At 55.6% G+C, this 20,181-nt stretch overlaps 1 protein-coding gene across 2 annotated transcripts; it reads left to right on the top strand.

The window, feature by feature from the left end:
* Positions 1 to 593: 593 nt before the first annotated feature.
* ARHGEF40 (Rho guanine nucleotide exchange factor 40) lies at positions 594 to 19,782 on the top strand. Of its 2 annotated transcripts, none has more exons than XM_047736260.1 (24): positions 594 to 789; positions 3,330 to 3,527; positions 4,132 to 5,377; positions 5,513 to 5,680; positions 5,821 to 5,941; positions 6,526 to 6,622; positions 6,732 to 6,812; positions 6,942 to 7,058; positions 8,845 to 8,940; positions 9,027 to 9,142; positions 9,492 to 9,618; positions 11,218 to 11,340; positions 11,454 to 11,597; positions 12,080 to 12,690; positions 12,811 to 13,045; positions 13,369 to 13,455; positions 14,030 to 14,245; positions 14,956 to 15,126; positions 16,584 to 16,761; positions 17,538 to 17,642; positions 17,867 to 18,010; positions 18,515 to 18,645; positions 19,052 to 19,098; positions 19,231 to 19,782. In XM_047736260.1, the coding sequence occupies exons 1-23, from the start codon at positions 787 to 789 to the stop codon at positions 19,091 to 19,093; spliced, it is 4,557 nt and encodes a 1,518-aa protein (XP_047592216.1). In that variant the 5' UTR covers positions 594 to 786; the 3' UTR covers positions 19,094 to 19,098; positions 19,231 to 19,782. The 2 variants fall into 2 exon arrangements, with proteins under 2 accessions (XP_047592216.1, XP_047592215.1); XM_047736259.1 differs by having other exon boundaries at positions 609 to 789; positions 19,349 to 19,782.
* The last annotated feature ends 399 nt before the right edge of the window (positions 19,783 to 20,181 follow it).

Raw genomic sequence — 20,181 nt, 5'->3', positions numbered from 1 at the left:
AATTCCCCCCCACCGCCGCCCGCGCCCTCCCCAGGCCGCACAGAGGAGCCCATTGTCGGAGCCTGAAGGCTTAAGGCCGAAGGAGATGGGAGGGAAAGACGGCGGGCGAACCCCTGGAGGGTGGAAAGAATCCCCTGATTTCCCTGCCCTCAGCCCCACCCGAGTTGGGCAGGGGCCCGGGGGTCTCTTCTGAGCTCCAGGTGCTGCCGAAGTCTGGCAACCGCGGGGAGAACAGGTTCCCAAGCGAGTTAGAGACGAGAGGCTTCGGGCCGCCAAACGATCCCAGTCCTCGGCTGGGTACCCCAGAAAATTCACGGACGCCCCAGCCTATGGAGAGTCCTTTGTGGAGGCTAAACTGACCCCGCTGGGAGGGAGGCGGTGGCGGGAAAAGAGGGGCATCCTCGGCAGGGCGGGCGTCGGAGGACCAGGGTAGTGGCACCTACTGGAGGGTGAGGAGGAGGAGAAAGAAAGTTGCGGGAGAGCGAGGCTGGCCCGGAGTGGGCGCCGGGGAAGCCGCGGAGAGGCTCCCCGCGATAGAGGGAGTCCCGGCAGGGGGTCCGGCGCGGAGGCGGAGGCGGGCACTGAAGGGCGGGGCGGGGAGGGGCGGCCGTCTCGGCCCTCCCTGGCGGGGCCCCGCGGCCTGGGAGCCCGAGCCGGCCGATCCGCCACCGCGGTCGGAGCTGTCCCCTAGCCAGACCCAGGGAGACGCGAGCGGCGGGAGGGAGGCGGCGGCGCGCCCGGCCCCGCCCGCCCGCCCAAGCGTCGGACGCGGCCCCGCGCCGAGCCATGGTGAGTCCGGCGTCGCGGCCCCGGTGTCCCCCTCCTCCTTCGCGCTGCCAGCCCGGGGCCGCCAGCCCCCAGCCCTTTGCCTCCTGCGCCCGCCTCGGTCTGTTGAGCGCTCTTGAGACTCTCCTTCCTCCCATCCCCCCTTCTTTTCTTTGATCTGTCTGCCCCACTGTCTGGCTCTGTCCCCACCGGGTATTGCCCTCACTCTTTCTTTCTTCCCTTATTCTCCGCCCCCTCCCCCATCCTCCCTCCAGTCGCTCCCCCGATCCACACACCTCCCCCTCCTCTGTCCGGACCTGTGCCTTCCTTTGCAGGATCTTCCCAGCCCCTCCGGGTCCCAGCTCCTTAGCCGCGGGAAACCTCTGCGGGTTGGTGCTGCAGCGGCCCTGGAAGGGGCCCGGCCCCGGGTCATGAGAACTGACCTGCCTGGAACCACCATTTTCCATCCCAGTCCCCAGCCCGGTGAGCTGGGCCCACCCATCCGGCCCTGGGGGACCGGCCGCAGCTGTGGCTGGGCTGGGGCCAGGGTAATGGCCAAAGAGGGAAATTCCCGCGGAGAAAGAGGGGCTGCTTCAGGATAGTGGACAGAGTGAGGAGGGGGACTCACAGTGCCAGGGGGCGTGACGCTGCCAGAGCAGACAAGAGACCGAGGATGGGGGGGGCGGGGGTAGGGGAGAGTACCCCAGAGGTCTCGCTGCAGGGAACCGAAGCACTGTCTCCGAGTACTCCCGCTGCAGAGGGAAGGAAACACAAGCGGGAGCTCCTTGCAGAAGGTAGGGGACTCTTGGCAGCAGCAACTTAGGACACGGGAAGCAGAATGGCACTGTTAAGGGGCAGTCCATACCAACAGGAGTGGACACTATTCTGGGAACTTTCACTCCAGAAGTTGTCTCTGAAGAATCACTGCAAGGAGTGGGCACTGCCGGAGAGAGCGCTCACTGCAGGGCGCTGTGGGGGAGGTCCACCGCTAAGGGAGCACTCGCTGCAGAGTGGAGGAGGGGGGAGGCCCTGCCAGGGGGCGCTCACTGCCAGGAGGTGGGGGGAGGAGCACTACCGGGGCTGCTGATCTACAGAAGGAAGGGCACCCCCTGGCAGGGAGACTAGAGCAAGAAAAAAGAGGAACTGGGCCAGGGAGAGCTGACTCAGTCTCAATGGTCTCCTTTTGGTCCTGGCTGACTGGAGGCCCGGTCTCTGTGTTCTTGCCTGCCGCCTCCCCACCCCAGACCCCTCCTCCCCTCCTCCCGCTGCAGTTTCCTGTGGCTGAGACTCTTGCTCAGCCATGAGCTCACCGCCCCTAATGGGTTGCAGCTGCCTCGCTACTCAAGCTCTAGCTGCCCCCTCCTGGCCTCTGATCGGCCGGCCCACTCTGCCTCCCCGCCCCTCTTCTCCACCCTCCCCCCACCCACTTTCACCGAGCCAGCCGGGTCCCGGAACACTGGGGGGTCTGTCTGCTCGCCCACACACCTTGGGGCTGGGTCTCCATGCTGACGCACTCAATGTCCCTCTCTGGAGTGGCTGCCCTAGTTTCGCAGAGGGTCGGGACAGATGGGCAACTGGTAAAATATGCAGTTTTGACTGCAGGGCAAAGACAGGACTGGGGGTGGAGGGCGGTGGGAGAGAACTTGAACACTGTAGCGCAGCCCCGTGCCACAGACAGCAAAGAAACCCTATAAAAGAACTTCAGAGCCATCTTGAAAGAGAAATTAGTCTGCAAAGGAATAGCCTGAGGGGGTGCTTCTTTAGGGTCTGAGAAAGAAAAAGAGACCTGATCATGCACTTAGGGAGGCAAATGCAGAAGAAACAGGGCTGTCTTTTGAGACAGTGGCGGCAGGTGGAGTTGGCAGAGAGGTCCTACTGGAGTTGGAAAAATACATACCATCAAGGCCTCCTCCCTTCCCCACGTGTTCCTTTTGTGACTTTTTCCTCTTTTGGCTGCCCCCACCCAGTTCTTTGTAACCCAATCCCACATGCTCTGGGAGTGGGTGATTGCTCTGAAGCCATTCTGGAAGAGAGTAGGTCGCTAGAAAGTCAGACGGACAGCCCTTCAGTCCTCCTTCTTCCCAGTCCTCCTCCTTCTCACCCAGTGACCAACTCTAGGATATGATTATTCGAGGTGGTGGCATTGCCACCTAAGTTAGAGGTCCATAGTCCTTACGCCCGTGGGGTGGGGGGCTGCTTGCAAGTTGGCCCTCCACCCTGCCAACTCTCTCAGCCATTGCTACATCTTTTGGTAGCCAAGAAGACTGTCTCGTCCTGAGGAGGAACTGTGCAATGGTCCCAACTCACAAGAAGCAGGACTGGCCCTAAGATCAGAGACATTCCTGACAAATGCTCCCTGGATCTCCAGGGCCAGAGTCTCAGAGCTCCAGTGTGGAGTGCCCTGCTGCGTCTGTGCACTCTGACTGCCCCATCCCCATGGAGGCCATCCCAGGCCCCTTCAGCCAGCATTTCCTGAGGGTCCTCTCTGAACACACACCGTGTGCACGATGTGGTCCCCGGGGCCACGCTCTCTAGGGATCTCCAGCTGGTCTTCTCTCTCCCAGGAGCCCGAGCCAGTGGAGGACTGTGTGCAGAGCACGCTTGCCGCCCTGTACCCACCCTTCGAGGCGACAGCCCCTACGCTGTTGGGCCAGGTGTTCCAGGTGGTGGAGAGAACTTATCGGGAGGATGCCCTGAGGTACACGCTGGACTTCCTGGTGCCCGCCAAGCACTTGCTTGCCAAGGTCCAGCAGGAAGCCTGTGTGAGTGGCCCCTAAGATCCACTGCCTCACTCCAGAGACTAGCCAGACTAATTTCCCTCTCACCAGAGGTGCCACCTCCCAACACTGACCCCACCCCCGGCTGAGGCAGAGGCCACTCATGTACTAACACACAGAAAGACACTCGTCTTCCCCCAATACTGACCCCTAAGAAACATCAACTCCCGAAAACCCAGACCCAACAGACCCAGTTCCAGATATCCCCCCATAATGATTTCTCAAGATACCTAACTCCCCCAGACGTGACTCAACAGAGATCCTTCACTTCTACAGATATAAAGACTCTTAAGAGTCTCTGAGCCCTCCCAGACAATGGCATCTGCTGACCATGTCTCTGTAATGACTCAGTTGTTACTCTCCCACACAGGGAACTCGTTTCCTAGAGAAGCTTCCTACTACCAGAAAACCGGCCAGCCCATTCCCTCCCTCTGCTTCATGAACATCCCGAGATACCCCTCCAGATCCCCAAGGATTATAACCCACCAGGCCACAGGGCAGCACTACCTAGGGTGGTCCCGTGCTAACTGCCCTCTTTGGCTGGCTTCCTCAGCAGAGCCTGAGCGCAACGTTGCACCTCTCTCCCCAGGCCCAGTACAGCGGTTTCCTCTTCTTCCACGAGGGCTGGCCACTCTGCCTGCACGAGCAGGTGGTGGTGCAGCTGGCAGCCTTGCCCTGGCAGCTGCTGCGCCCGGGAGACTTCTACCTGCAAGTGGTGCCCTCCGCAGCCCAAGCGCCCCGCCTGGCACTCAAGTGCCTGGCCCCAGGGGGTGGGCGGGTGCAGGAGTTGCCTGTGCCCAATGAGGCCTGTGCCTACCTGTTCACACCTGAGTGGCTGCAGGGCATCAATAAGGACCGGCCCACAGGTCGCCTTAGTACTTGCCTCCTCTCTGCGCCCTCTGGAATTCAGCGGCTGCCCTGGGCAGAACTCATCTGCCCACGATTTGTGCACAAAGGGGGCCTCATGGTTGGACATCGGCCAAGCACGTTGCCCCCCGAACTGCCCTCTGGACCCCCAGGGCTCCCCAGCCCTCCACTCCCCGAGGAGGCCCTGGGAACCCGGAGTCCTGGCGATGGGCACAATGCCCCTGCTGAAGGACCTGAAGGCGAGTACGTGGAGCTGCTGGAAGTGACACTGCCTGTGAGGGGGAGCCCCACGGATGCTGAGGGCTCCTCGGGCCTCTCCAGGACCCGGACAGTACCCACCCGGAAGGGTGCTGGAGGGAAGGGTCGGCACAGGAGACACCGCGCCTGGATGCACCAAAAGGGCCTGGGGCCTCGGGACCAGGATGGGGCACGCCCACCGGGTGAGGGAAGCAGCACCAGAGCCTCCCCTGGATCACCCCCAGGAGCCGAGGCTCTCCCAGAAGCAACAGCCTTAGAGGTGTCTGAGTCTCCAGCAGAGACATTGGGGGAAGCCTCTGAACCTTGTCCCCTGAGGCTGGGGGAGGCTGGGGGAGGGGCAGGCCAAGGGGCTGAAGGACCCCCTGGCACCCCTCGGAGAACAGGCAAAGGAAACAGGAGAAAGAAGCGTGCTGCAGGCAGAGGGGCTCTTAGTAGAGGAGGGGACAGTGCTCCACTGAGCCCCGAGGTCAAAGAGGAGGCCAGCCACCTGGAAGTCCTTGTCACTCTGCCCTCACCAAATGAGCACGACCCCCCAGGATATAGCCCCATCGAGGAGGAGCACAAAGGCTCAGGGAAGCCAGAGTCAGAGCTGAAAGAGGAGCTCAAACCAGCAGAGAAAAAAGAGTCTCAGCCCTCAGAAGGCTGTGGACCGACAGAAGAGACAGCCAGAGAGAAGGATCCGGAGGGGTCCAGTCTGGCAGGTGTGGCAGGTGAGATGACACCAAAGCCAGCAGAGCAAGGGCCAGCATAGACTGGGCCTGGAAGGGGGCTGGAGGAGGAGCTGGGAGCCCCACAGCCAGAACCCTCCCCTCCTCAGGCCCATAGATCTGCTTCTCTCTGTATAGGACCCACAGGTCCAGAAGGGCTCCTGCCAGACCCACCAGCACCATTCCTGGAGATGGGGCAGGAAGGGGAAGGGGACAGTGTCCCAGAAGAGGCCGCTCCAGTATCTATCTCCGATGACCCGGATATAGCTTGGGACCTAATGGCGTCTGGATTCCTCGTCCTGACTGGTCAGTGGGCATCAGTTTTGAAGGGACAGGGGTCAAGGAAAGAGAAGTGATCAGGGTGGTCTGTGGAGGGAGGCAGGGTGGATGGGAGGTAGCCAAGGCCTACCCCCAGCCAGGACAGCCTGGCCATTTTTTGTCCTCAGGAGGGGTGGACCAGAGTGGGCGAGCTTTGCTGACCATTACCCCACCGTGCCCTCCTGAGGAGCCCCCACCCTCCCGAGACATGCTGAGCACTGCTCTTCATTACCTCCACTCATTGCTCAGGTAACCGAGGCCCACCACTGGCATCCTGAACACTGACCTCCTGCTCATGAGGGCCCTGACCTCCTTTCTTCTCAGGACACTGACTTCCTGACCTCTAGGATACTGACTTCCTCACCCCTCAATTTTTAAGCCACTGACCACTGACCTTGCTGACCTCTGACCTCCAGGATATCTTCATCAATGTTCAAAATCAACACTGCTGACTTTCAGTATCCTAAGACACTGCCTAGATTATCAGGGTATTGGTTTACTCATTCAGCAGCTACTTAGTGGGCTTCAAGAACCTAGCAGGCACCATGCCATATACTGGAATGGAATTTACACCTTTCCAGAGCATAGTGGTCCTGGTTTTCCAGACCCTGATCCTGTGACTTTGTATCATCTGCATATAGACTCCAGAATGCTAGGGCAGTGCCTCTTGGACAAAAACCCACACTTTGGCCCTTTGCCCATTGCTTCCTGAAAGTACCAGACACTGACTTCTCCTGAGGACTAGTAACAGTAAAACCAGACCCCGAGCCACCATCCCCTCAACACACACATGTGCGTGCACACTGCCCCCTTGGCTCTTTCTGCCCCTACAGGCCTGATCTCCAGATATTGGGGCTGTCTATCCTGCTGGACCTTCGAAAGGCACCCCCATTGCCTCCAGCCCTCATTTCTGTTCTAAGTCAACTTCAGGTAATCAGCCCTTGACACAGGAACTTCTCCTGACCCTAATTCTTCCCCGGGTGGCCATTCCAGGCCACCCAGTTGCCCACTGTTTGGTGTTATTCTTCTCTGCCCTCAGGACTTAGGAGACCCTCCCCTCATTCAGCGACTGCTGGCTCTCACTCAGGACGATCCTGTGGCTGAACTCTATGGACTTCAGGTTTGAGCTCCTCGCTCCCAGCTAGTCCCCCTGAATAGTGGAGAGAGAAGAGGATGGCTAGAGCCCCAGGCTGGTCCCCGAACACCTGGGTGGCCAAGCCAGAAATCCCCTGCCTTCATGTGTCTCTAGGGTGCTGAGTTGCTATCAGAGAGTGATCTGAAAAGAGTGGCCAAGCCAGAGGAGCTGCCCTGGGACTTGGGAGGTCACAGGGAACCCTCTCCCAGCTACTGGGTAGAGACGCACCAGGTAAGCTTCACCTCCCCTACCCAGGATGAGGGGGAGCCAGGAATGACCCAGCTGAGGGCATTCTGGGAGAGAGAGGGCAGATCTGAGACATGACCACGGGGATGGTGAAAAGTGATCTGCCTTCCATTCAATTCAATACATATTTATGTTCACCACCCATGAGCAAAATATTATGCATGTACCGTGGGCTGCTGGGGAGATGAGAGCAGTATATTCCATAAGTTCTTAATACGATGTTAAGCAGCATATGGTTTTTGGTGGGACATAAGTCAGAAGCTATTAGAGAAGAGCATAAGGTAACTTTACTGGGATTCTGGACAGAGTCAGGAAGGCTGGTTCTAGGTTCCATGTGACCTTGGACAAGGTACTGTGCCCCATTTCCAGAGATGGTATCCTTTCTGTACTTGTTCCCTGCACCAGCATCCAGGCCTCAAGGTCCTCATCCACAAAGTATAGCAAGTGTGATATAATCTCCAATTCTATGAATCTCAGTACATGAATATTCAAGAAAAAATAAATGAACATGATCTGAGCTAAATATTAAAGAGGGTCTTTTTTTTTTAAAAGATTTTATTTATTTATTTGAAAGACAGAGATCACAAGTAGGCAGAGAGGCAGGCAGAGAGAGAGGCAGGCAGAAAGAGAGGAAGGGAAGCAGGCTCCCTGCTGAGCAGAGAGCCCGACGTGGGGCTCGATCCCAGGACCCAGGGATCATGACCTGAGCCGAAGGCAGCGGCTTTAACCCACTGAGCCACCCAGGCGCCCCTAAAGAGGGTCTTTAATACTTATGTCAGGGGCACCTGGATGGCTCAGTCGTTAAGTCTCTGCCTTCGGCTCAGGTCATGATCCCAGCATCCTGGGATCAAGCCCCATATCAGGCCCTGCTCAGCAGGGAACCTGCTTCTCGATCCCTCTCCAGCTCCCCCGTGCTTGCATTCCCTCTCTCATTATCTCTCTCCATCATAAATAAATAAAATCTTTTAAAAATAAATAAATAGGGGCACCTGGGTGGCTCAGTGGGTTAAAGCCTCTGCCTTCAGCTCAGATCATGATCTCAGGGTACTGAGATCGAGCCCCGCATCCAGCCCTCTGCTCAGTGGGGAGCTTGCTTCCCCCTCTCTCTCTGCCTGCTTCTCTGCCTACTTGTGATCTCTGTCTCTGTCAAATAAATAAATAAAATCTTTTTAAATAAATAAATAAATAAATAAATAAATAAATAAAGGGGGTCTGTAACGTGGTCTCTAAGCTATACCTCAAAGGGGAAGTGGATCTGAACAGGCAGAGAGGAAGGCTTTACAGGGTGAAAACCTAGTGCAGACAGGGGGAAAGGAGACTCACATTTACTAAGCGTTTACTGTGCCAGTCCTTACTAAGGGCTTACCTGGCATCGTCTCTTTAAACCTCACAAAACTCTCTGTATCTTTTTTTGAGAGAGAGAGCGTGCATGCGGGTTTGGAGGGACAGAGAGAGAATCTTAAGCAGGCTTCACGCTCAGCATGGAGCCTGGTGGGGGGCTACATCTCATGACCCTGAAATCATGACCTGAACCAAAACCAAGAGTTGGATACTTAACTGACTGCGCCATCCAGGCACCCCAAAATTCTGTGTATCTTGTCCTGACTTTACAGTGGAGCAAACTGAGGTTTGGGGAGGTTACTGGGCTTGCTTAATGTCATACAGTTAGTTAGTAAACAACAAAGTCAGAAGCTAACCAAGCATTGTCTGGGGCTGTCCCCTCTCCATCGCCGTGTGTGTGTGTGTGTGTGTGTGTGTGTGTGTGTTTCAGGATGTGGCGAGGCTGTGCTGCCTGTGCCAAGGAGTGCTGTGCTCTGTGCGGCAAGCCATTGAGGAGCTGGAGGGAGCCGCAGAGCCAGAGGGAGAGGTAGGATATGAGACCAGACAGAGGGGATGGGGTGGGATGGGGATTCTCTGGTGGAACCCCTACTGTCGACTGCTCCCTGCCCCTAGGAGGCTGTAGGAATGCTTGAGCCCCTACAGAAGGTGTTGGCAGATCCCCGGCTGACGGAGCTGCAGAGGGACGGGGGAGCCATCCTGATGAGGCTGCGTTCCAGCCATAGCAGCAAGTACGGGGGCGGGGTGGGTGTGCGGGGGCAGGTGAACAGGGCGCATGGAGACACAGCAGAGAGCTGTCAATAAACCTCAGCTGCCAGATCATTCTTCCTGAGCATACCTCTACACAGGAGATCATGTTTTCCACCTGCTATGACCTTTGCATAAGGGCCCTAGGTAATCGTTATGATTACAGACAGGCATCTGGAGAACCAGAAACGTTAAATGCCTTGGCCAAGTTTAGTCAGTCGGTGGGAGAGTCAGGATTCAAATCCAGGCCTGCTGTGCAAGGATGGAATGCGGTGGGGTGGTGGAAAGGGGTTGACAAGGGCAGTAGGTCATTCTGTCCCTTTCTTTGCCCAGGCTGGAGGGCCCGGGCCCAGCTGCGCTGTACCAGGAGGTGGATGAGGCCATTCACCAGCTCGTGCGCCTCTCCAACCTGCATGCCCAACAGCAAGAGCGGCGACAGCGACTGCACCGACTCGAGCAGGTGAGGCAGGACCCCCAGACCACTCTTACTTGGCCTGGGAACCTGGCCTCCAGCCCTCCTTTACTGCCGATATCCACAGCTGATGGCTCGATCGGGTGGCCCTCCCTCTCGCCTCACCCTACCCTGGAGGCTGGCCTGGTGGGTGAGATTCAGCAAGAGGGAGAAGGCATCTTAGCCCCAGCAGAGAACCCAGACCTCCCCTACCCCAACAGTGATCGAGGATCCTTAGAGGTTGTGAGATTAGAAGAGATGCTTGGGTGCCCTGGGGATTCTGGGAGGAATTGACTCTGGGGTGCCTATAACTTAAAATAATAAATGTCTATTGATGCCAGTTTTTTAGCTACATTGCCATCCATGTTCCCTCAACCCTTTCTATGATGTCCTCCCCAAACCTAAAGCTGGAAAAATCCCACCTTCCTCCACCTTGGAAGGAGAGGATAATGGAAGATGCTAAGGCCTCTTTGTGGGGAAGATTCGGGGATAAGGCTGGATTCTCTGAACCTTGATTCTTCTCTCCTGGGGTTAAGAGCCCCACAGGGATTATCCTAACATGTGGGATAGGGGAACAGGGGGCTTTGCAATCTGATTGTTCCCCAGAGCCCCAAGCATGGTGAATGAGTGCCTTATGGACCTACCTGTGGGCATCAGGGCAAGGGTCATCTCAAGGTCAATGTCAAAGTGGAGGGCAGGGCTCTCCGTTTTCTGGGGTTTCTGCATATTGGCTTCCTCCAACCCAGCATCCAAGGGATTGTATCACTTACTCTTTGCTTGCTTGCTTATCAGCTGGTGTTCCCCTTTCAAAACTGTTAACACACAGGATCGAGAGTCTACGGTTCTCAGCGTGAGTTCTAGCTCTGCTGGGAGTGAGATGTTGGACAAATCTTGAAGCATCTCTGAGTTCCCAAGTCCACATCTGTAGAATGGGATCATAACGACACTTAGCTCGCAAGGGTGTTAGGATAACCAAATGAATTCAGCAAAGGACTGTACACATGTTTATGGTCAGACCCTAATTATTGGGAACATTCTCAAGCTTCTCGTCTGCAGGCTGTCCTACCCAGCTTCCAGCCTTAATTCAGAGAAAAAAAATTACCATCCCTTTTTGGTCAAATATCCCAGAACCAACATGAGAGTCCTTATATCACCATATTAGGCAACTAGAGCTGGGAACACACACACACACACACACACACACACACACACACACCCCACTGGGTTGTCTCTTCAAGCTAGGTCCCTGCGACCTCTGCCCACCCATCAGTGGACACAGTGAATGTGAAATTTCTCCTCCTCGGTTATCCAGACAGTCCTCATGCTGCCTCATGCTCACACCAGCTTTATCTATGTCCCCTCTGGGCCTGGGCCTGGAACCCTTGCCCGCCTCCCTCAGTGCTTCCTGCCAACCCAGCTTCCCATTCTGGTGCTTTCTCATTTGACCCTTGAGGAAACTACTACCGACCACATTACAGCTGCATGAAATGGTTTGCACAAAGGTCCATAGATCAGGGTGATGGGGTTGGACCTGGATCTCAGCTTTCCTTCCCACAGCATGGCCTCCTTCTCCCTCATGACCCTGCTCTCCTGCCCTGTCTGCCTCAGGTGCTGCAGTGGATCTCAGGCCCAGGGGAGGAGCAGCTGGCTAGCTTTGCTGTGCCCGGAGACTCCCTGTCTGCCCTGCAGGAGACAGAGCTGCAATTCCGGGCTTTCAGCACTGAGGTTCAGGTGAGAAGGAAGAGAGGGGCAGGGGAGAAAAGGCATGGAGCAGGGTTGGAGAGTGGGGGCGGGGAACTGACTGGAACCAAGGACCAGGTCTGAGTACAGCCTTCCTTCTCCAGGAGCGCCTGGCCCAGGCACAGGAGGCCCTGGCCCTGGAGGAGGACACTGCCTCCCAGAAGGTTCTGGATGTCTTTGAACAGAGGCTGGAGCAGGCTGAGAGTGGCCTCCATCGAGCCCTGCGGCTACAGCGCTTTTTCCAGCAGGTGTGTGCAGACCCTCTTTCTTCCATGCTCACCACAGCCCGGCTTCTGCCGGGGAAGCTGACCAGGTGGTTGCTAAAAGCAGGGACTCAGGCAGACATCTCTTTGGGTTCTTGGCTCTGCAGCCTACTTGCTGAATGACCTGGGACAAGCATGCCTCCATAGGCACCCCTTCACAGGACTGCCACGAGTGTAATCTAGGTCATATATAAAAAGCCCTTAGTACAGAGCCTACCGTTGATCAATTCCATGTAAGTGTTGGCTCTTCTTTCATCCAGGCCCCTCTGTCTCCATACCAGCTCAGAGTGACAAGGTCAGGCAGTGGCGCTGGGATAGGAAAGGGGGTGTTCTCAGAGGACTGAGAGGGTGTTGGGCTCTGGGAAGCCATCAGCTAAAGAGGACAGGAGCTGTCATTGGGCAGCATGCGTGAACAGTACTGGACCTCACTCTTTCTCTTCCCATCCCCATCCTCTCTGGCCCGGCAGGCGCATGAATGGGTGAATGAAGGTTCTGCTCGGCTGGCAGGAGCGGGACCAGGTAGGGAGGCAGTGCTGGCAGCCCTGGCCCTACGGCGGGCCCCGGAGCCGAGTGCTGGCACCTTCCAGGAGATGCGGGCCCTGGCCTTGGACTTGGGCAGCCCTGCTGCCCTGAGAGAGTGGGGCCGCTGCCGGGCCCGCTGCCAAGAGCTGGAGAGGAGGATTCAGCAGCAGCTGGGAGAGGAGGCGAGTCCACGGGGCCATCGGCGACGGAGGGCAGACAGCGCCAGCAGTGGAGGGGCCCCCCGGGGCCCTCACAGCCCCTCACCCAGCCTTAGCTCCCTGATGCTCCCCAGCAGCCCTGGGCCACGCACAGCCCCATCCCATTGCTCCCTGGCCCCCTGTGGGGAGGACTGTGAAGAAGAGGGCCCTGACTTGGCTCCAGAAGCAGAGGGTAGACCTCCGAGGACTGTGCTGATTCGAGGCCTGGAAGTCACCAGTACCGAGGTGGTAGACAGGACGTGCTCGCCCCGGGAACATGTGCTGCTGGGCCGGGCTGGAGGTCCAGATGGGCCCTGGGGAGTAGGTACCCCCCGGATGGAGCGCAAGCGAAGCATCAGGTGAGAGCCTAGGCCAATTACTGCCCAAGAGGCAGACCCAAGTGCCCAGCAGGAAGGAATCCAATATTGTTGGCGGTCTTGGGCCCCAGCCTCCTTTGACCCTCCTTGTTGTCCCTGCAGCGCCCAGCAGCGTCTGGTGTCAGAGCTGATTGCCTGTGAGCAAGAGTACGTGGCCACCTTGAGCGAGCCAGTGCCGCCCCCGGGGCCCGAGCTGACTCCTGAACTAAGGGGCGCCTGGGCCGCAGCCCTGAGTACCCGGGAGAGGCTTCGCAGCTTCCATAGGACACACTTTCTCCGGGAGCTTCAGGGCTGTGCCACCCACCCCCTGCGCATTGGGGCCTGCTTCCTTCGCCATGTGAGTGACCCCGAACACTTCTAGGTCCTCTCCCTTCTTACGTCTCAGCCCCAGTCACCCTGTATTCATTCTCCGTATCTGTTCCCCGTCCCCTTGAAAGTGTGTAGTCCAAGACTCTGAGGCCCCTGGGCCCCTCTGAATCCACTCAGCCTGTGTCCTTGTCCTCGAGTGCTGTCTGACCTTCACTCTCCGCATAGGAGTCTGTCATTTCCTGGGCAGCCTGAGCAGCCGGACTCTCCTTTGCGCTGTAGTGAGGACATGAGGAGGAAAGGGAAAGGCTTGTCTCTCCCCAGGTGACGGCTTGTCTTTTCCCACTGGCACAGGGGGACCAGTTCAGCCTTTATGCCCAGTACGTGAAACACAGACACAAACTGGAGAATGGTCTGGCTGCACTTGGCCCCCCAAGCAAGGTAACCTTTGCTCCAACCCCCATGAGAAGAAGAGGGGGCAGAAAGCCCTAAAACACACCCCACCTCCAAGTCTCTCAGGGAAGAAAAGCTTTCCTGAATGTGTCCAGGAACCTCTCCCACCAGTAATCTCCCCAAAGTGCTGAGGGTGGTACAAGCACTGGACTGGGAGCCAAGAGAGCCTGAGTTTGGGTCCTGAGGGACTTTGGGCAAGACTCTTGATTCCTCTGGGCCTCTGTTTCTACATCTGGTAAATGGGGGCGCTGTCCACTCTATCTAACTCACAGAGTGCTGTGAGAATCAAAAGACTTTATGTGAAATGACTTCAAGAGTTAGAAGCTAGAGACTGTAAGGGGTTATCTGTATTCCTCTTCCATTCTCCAAGATTCAGAGGATGGTGGAATTCTGGCAGACCCCCTACCTGCTTTCTTTCTGAGGGAAGTTTCACCTTACCTTTGGCAGTATCTGGGCTTCCTCTACCCCCAAAAGCCTGGCCTACCACCCACCTTCCTGGCAGAGCTCAGCCCCTGCTAGCTCCAGCACCCCCTTCATCCCTGTTTGTCTCCTCCCCAACCAGGGCTCCGTGGAGAGTGGCCCTCACTTGCCCCAGGCGTTGCAGCAGCCCTTGGAGCAGCTAGCTCGGTATGGGCGGCTCCTGGAGGAGCTCCTAAGGGAAGCTGGGCCTGAGCTGAGTTCTGAGCGCCAGGCTCTTGGGGCTGCCGTGCAGCTGCTCCGGGAACAGGAGTCCCGTGGCAGAGACCTGCTGGCCGTGGAGGCAGTGCGTGGCTGTGAGGTGAGGCCATGGCTCGTCACTCCAGTTCCTACTGTCCAGCCCTGTGGCTTCAGAAAGCAGTGTGGTTAGTGATAAGAGGACCAGACTCAAAGTCAGAGGTCCCAAGCTCTAATTTCTAATCAGCTAGATGGCCTTGGTCAAGTCACTGAACTTCACTGGGCCTCAGTGTCCTCATCTATAAATAAACTATGTCCTGCCCAACATCCCATGACCCTACCTCTGGCTGTGCTTTCCTGTTCCATTCCCAGTTCTTCTCTTTCCTTATCTACTCTGCACTTCCTCAGGTACCTCAGCACCCAACACATACCTTATTCTCCCTTACTTAGTCTCTTTCTAGCCCAGAAAGTCCAAAACAGGTGGGGAACCTGCCTCCTCTATGATAGACTCTTTCCCCTTTGGCTGTTTGCCGATTCTCTTCCCGGGTCAGAATGGTGCTTCATCCCCAGTGTCCACAGGCTTCCCCATGCAAGCCTATAAACGCTATTGTGGAGCGTCCCTTCTGTCTAGAGATGCAGGACTATGTGGCCAGGCCAGGTGTGCTGTGCGTGGTGATCGGTGGATGGATTGTAGGCCGAGGCCTTCCCTGATTTCCTAACTCAGTCTGAGAACTTGTACGTTAGGCCCCTTGCCCTATAAATCCCATTTTTACTCCCCATAAAATACACCCAAAGGGTTCCAGGGCCAATTGCCTCTCCTTTTCCTTTCCCCAGACAGATCTGAAGGAGCAGGGCCAGCTCCTACACCGGGACCCCTTCACTGTCATCTGTGGCCGAAAGAAGTGCCTTCGCCATGTCTTTCTCTTTGAGCATCTCCTCCTGTTCAGCAAGCTCAAGGGCCCTGAGGGGGGGTCAGAGACCTTTGTTTACAAGCAGGCCTTTAAGGTAGAATGCTGGGACTTGGCCGGGCGGGGGGTGGTGGGGGCCAGGAAGGGATGGGACAGGAAGTCATGTTGTTCTCGAGAACTCAAGATGTTCTGGAAATTCAACTCCAACCCAGGTTCAGAATCTGAACCATCTAAAACAGGTTTTGACCTTAATCACCTATCAGGTTAGGATGCCAGCGGTGATAGAAATCGCTATTATTGTCATTGGGGTTTTATCATACATGTGGGATCCTCACAAGGCATTCCAAGCCAGAATGGAGGACCTTTCCCATTAAGAATATATGCTTTTTGAGTTAGGGGTGGTTCTTGGGATGACAAGAAAGGACTCTTTATTTATCTATCAGTCTATCTAATAGATTAAATTGATGGAACCAGTGGAACCAAACCCAAGAGGAGGGAGGCCTTTCTTCAGGGAAACTACTTTGGTATCCAGATAAACATTAATAGAGACCTCTAGTCCTAGGGGTACCTGGCTGGCTCCGTCGGTTGTGTCTGCCTCTTGATCTCAGGGTTGTGAGCTCAAGTCCTACATTGGGTGTAGAAATCACTTAAAAAACAAAATCTTAAAAAAGAGAGAGAGAGAAAGACCTATAGTCCTAGATCAGGCAGTATGGCATGATTCTAAGAGTTTCTTTTTTTTTTTTAAGATTTTATTTATGTATTTGGCAGCGAGAGAGAGAGAGAGAGAGAGAGAGCAAGCACGAGCACAAGCAGGGGGAGTGGCCTGTAAAGGGAGAAGGAGAAGCAGGCTCCTCACTGAGCAAGGAGCTGGATATGGGGCTCGACTGGATCCCAGGACTCTGGGATCATGACCTGAGGCAAAGGCAGATGCTTAACCAAATGAGCCACCAGGCACCCCCTAAGGGTTTCTTTTTTTTTTTTTTAATATTTTTATTTTTTTATTTGACAGAAATTACAAGTAGACAGAGAGGCAGGCAGAGAGAGAGGAAGGGAAGCAGGCTCCCCGCTGAGCAGAGAGCCTGATGCGGGGCTCAATCCCAGGACCCTGGGACCATGACCTGAGCCGAAGGCAGAGGTTTTAATCCACTGGGCCACCCAGGTGCCCCCCACTAAGGGTTTCTAAACTTTGTCTGCCTACATTCATTCCAGCTCCTGGGCTGGGTGGGGGGGCAGGGAGCGGGGGCGGGGGGCGGAGTACAGAATAGAGAAAAAGAAGCCTAGGTTTGGAATAACGTAGACGTGGGTTTGAACCCTCTCTCTCCACTAAGCTATGATAAGCCCCTGGGCAAGTTACTTCGTGTCTCTGGGCATTCCCCTTCTGTAAATTATGGTTGTTAGGAAGGCTAAATGCAGAACACTTGGCATATGGTAGGTGTTGAGCAAACATTTACTGAACATCTACCAGATGCCAAGCTAAGTGTAGTGCTTTTCCATGTGGTGCCATCTAGCCAGGACTCACTCTGTCTTCACCCACTCTCCTCCGCTTTTTCTCAGACTGCTGACATGGGGCTCACAGAAAACATCGGGGACAGCGGACTCTGCTTTGAGTTGTGGTTCCGGCGGCGGCGCGCTCGAGAAGCATACACTCTGCAGGCAGCCTCACCAGAGATCAAACTCAAGTGGACCAGTTCTATCGCCCAGCTGCTGTGGAGACAGGCGGCTCACAACAAGGGTGTGAGCGGGGGGCCGGGGTGGGGGGGTGGGCGGGAGGCGCGGTTAGGGTCCAGGTTACAATGGGAGGTTAGCGTGCATGAAGACCATAGGGTGTGGAATGGAAAAGGAATGACTTAGGAGATGATTCAGATCTGACTGGAGAGAGGTTGCTGGCATAGAGATTAGTCTAAGGTATACCGAAAGGAAACAGGCAGCTACCAATTTCAGAAAAGCAAGAGCAAAGGGCAGGGCAAAAGAGAGTGGAGGAGTGCTCACTAGACCCTGGTTCCAGAATTTACATGCTGTGTGACCCGGACTAGTGTTTCTGTGTGTTTTGTTCTGTGTTTTGGGGGCTGGGTTGTTTTTTTTTTTTTAATTCTCTGAACCCCATTCCACTGATCTTGAAAAAATGGAAAGTGACAGCTACATCTTCGTATGATAGGGTTGGTGAAATAGGTGATTATCTATGGAAGCACTTGATAAACTAGAAAGGTGTGTAAGAATGAGAGGTTTGCTCTTAATGCCCAAGTTAAAGGGCAGAGGGTGAGTATTAGAAGTTAGATGGCTGGGATGACAAATGGGCGGGTGCCCATGTAGGAGACAAGAGACAGGGGTCTGAGGAGGTGGTTAAGGGCCACTGTCACCATCCACATAGTGACAGTTGACAGCAAGGGTAACAGGAGATACCAGATGAATGAGAATTGGCAAGAGGCAGAAGAGTCCACCATGATAGTGCTGGGGCTTGGAGCAAAGGGGGCGCTGAAGGAGGTTGGTAACGGGGTCTCTGTTTCCTAGAGCTCCGAGTACAGCAGATGGTCTCCATGGGCATTGGGAATAAACCTTTCCTGGACATCAAAGCCCTTGGGGAGCGGACGCTGAGTGCCTTGCTCACTGGAAGAGGTGAGGGCCACAGTGCTGGGGAGGTGGGGGCGACTCCCAGGAGTCAAGACCTTGAGAGTGAGGGCATAGTGGGGAGGCATGGTAGAAAAGTGAAGAAGGGCAATGAGTCTTCCCAGAAATTGTGGGACTGACTGGGAGGCCCTCTGTGAGACTGAGGGTCATTTCAGAGAGCCAGGAGGGCTTTCCCACACCAGCACCCCACCCCCCCACCCCCCTCTCTGCAGCCGCCCGCACCCGGGCTTCCGTGGCCGTGTCATCCTTTGAGCATGCCGGCCCTTCCCTTCCCGGCCTCTCACCGGGAGCCTGCTCCCTGCCTGCCCGCGTCGAGGAGGAGGCCTGGGATCTGGACGTCAAGCACATTTCCCTGGGTGAGGCACCTCTCAAGGGGTGGCCCCCAACAGCTGCGTCATCGTGGTGATGTTCAGGCTGCTTGCTGCTAAGCAATTCCTTTTTCTAGCCAAGTAGCCCAGTTGCCATGACAACTATGTACAGCTTCCCCATTGCTAAAAGAGCCTTCCATCTGGTTGCTAGGATAATGCTTACAGCAGCCTGTTGCTAAGCAGCACTTCCTCTGTACCTCTCTCTCTAGCTCTCCTTGGGTTTCTATGGAAACTGCTCAGCTTCCTGTTGTACCCTCCTGGTTCACCACGGCAATCCTTATAGTTTCCTGTCGCTTCTTCCCTCGTTGCTCTAATGATGCTGCTGACAATTTCCTGCCTCTTGGTAGGGGGGTTCTCTTGCAACTGGATTGCTATGGTGACTCACAGCTTCCTGTTGCTATGGAGCTTTTTCTTCCCTGATGGAGCAGCTTGGTTGCTTAAGGTAATCTAGAGGGGTTCTATACCCTGCTCTCACCCTAGCTTCCCCTCCAGCCCCAGAAACACTTGACTCTTCTGGAGATGTGTCCCCAGGACCAAGAAACAGCCCCAGCCTGCAGCCCCCCCACCCTGGGAGCAGCACTCCCACTCTGGCCAGTGGAGGGATCTTAGGGCTGTCCCGGCAGGTAAGTCCCTATACTAGGGCTGAAAGTGGGGTGATCTCTTCAGCCACTTTCTGAGTGGGCTATTCTCATTCAACCCATGGGGGCAGGGGGAACCAAGGAGCCTGTGTTCCAGGCAAGACCACAGGTTGGATATATTGTCTAGTCTGCCTTTCTCCTCTATCCCTAGACCAGGGGGAGAGGCATCAAGGTCAGAAGTAAAAAGGAATCTTTAATAAGGTGCATAGTGCAGGAGTGGATGGAAAAGTGGGGGGGATGCCAAAAGTATCTGGACTTGGATTAAATTAGCCAAATTGAGGAATCTGGGGGAAGAAAGAGAGGTGAATTGGCAGGCTTGGGGGGGGGTGCGAATATAGGAAAAAGGACATTTCCTTACCCTTTAAGTTCACTGCAGTTCATCTTTTTGCAGAGTCATGCCCGAGCCCTGAGTGACCCCACCACTCCTCTGTGACCTGGGTGAGCCAGTGCCCCCTTCCACTATATCCAACACTCCTACCCTCTTGCACCAACTGCCTTCCTTCCCCAGCTTCTTGCAAGTCAGCTTCTTCCCTCTCCCAACCCATCGCCCTCTTCTCTCCTGGCTTCTAGAGAAGATGGAGAACGTGGCTAGAGGCCTTCCTCTCAGCACACTTTGGGCCGTGATGGCAGTGGGACATAGTGGAGGACTGGAAGAGCACTGAATTCCTTCCTTCTGCTTTCTGGACAGAGAGGAGGTCACAGGACCAGCATGTATCCCTGCTGCTATCTCTGGCTCTCTCCAGCCGGGTGCCTTCCTGCAGGAACCAAAGTGTCCACTCTTTGCTTGCCTTCATGCCCTGGAGGGGGAGAAATGAGCCCTCATCCGGTCCTTCCCCATCTTGGGCCACTGCATTCTCCCAGGACACTGCTCCGTGTTGGCCCTCCCCCAACAGCCTGCATTCTCCCCTTCGTGTGGTGCCACCCAGACTCTCCCCTTAGAAGACTCATCTCTGCCAGGTCAGCTGTGGTTCCTGGTGACTCCACTCTGGGTTGTCATAGGAAATGGAGTTTTGCAAATCATTATAGGAGGGTGGGGGGTTGGGGGTACTACAAACTTTATACATGTAATTACTGTTATTATAATACTATTGTTATATTAAACGTATTTACTCATACTTTGTGTTGGAAGAGCTAGAGCAGACCCTGGGTTGAGGTGATGCTGCTACCTTGAGCACTTCCCCTCACCCATTAACTGGAACACAGAAAATAAAACCAAGGCTTTTGGTACCCCTTCCTGGCCCCAAACTGGGCGTGGGTGCGGGAGAATGCCCCTCCGCCAGTGGCTCTCGGAGGCTCAATGCACTCTGTGAAGTTCCACCTCTCCCACTGCACCCAGTTCTTAAGGCTGAGGGGTCACCCTTAAGCTGGGATCCAGCAGTTCTCAAAATGAGGTCCTCAGACCATAGGGCATGAGAATCCCCTAGGCTACTTGCTAAATGCTAATTCCTGGGCCCCACCCCCAGAGCTACTGAAGCCGAAGTCTGGGGGTGAAGCCCAAAATTTCTCATTCCTTATTAAGCT

The sequence above is a fragment of the Lutra lutra genome, chromosome 7, assembly GCF_902655055.1.
Source record: "Lutra lutra chromosome 7, mLutLut1.2, whole genome shotgun sequence".
Classification (NCBI taxonomy): domain Eukaryota; kingdom Metazoa; phylum Chordata; class Mammalia; order Carnivora; family Mustelidae; genus Lutra; species Lutra lutra.
The sequence above is the reverse complement of the archived record's forward strand: the minus strand, read 5'-3'. Positions and strand labels throughout refer to the sequence as shown.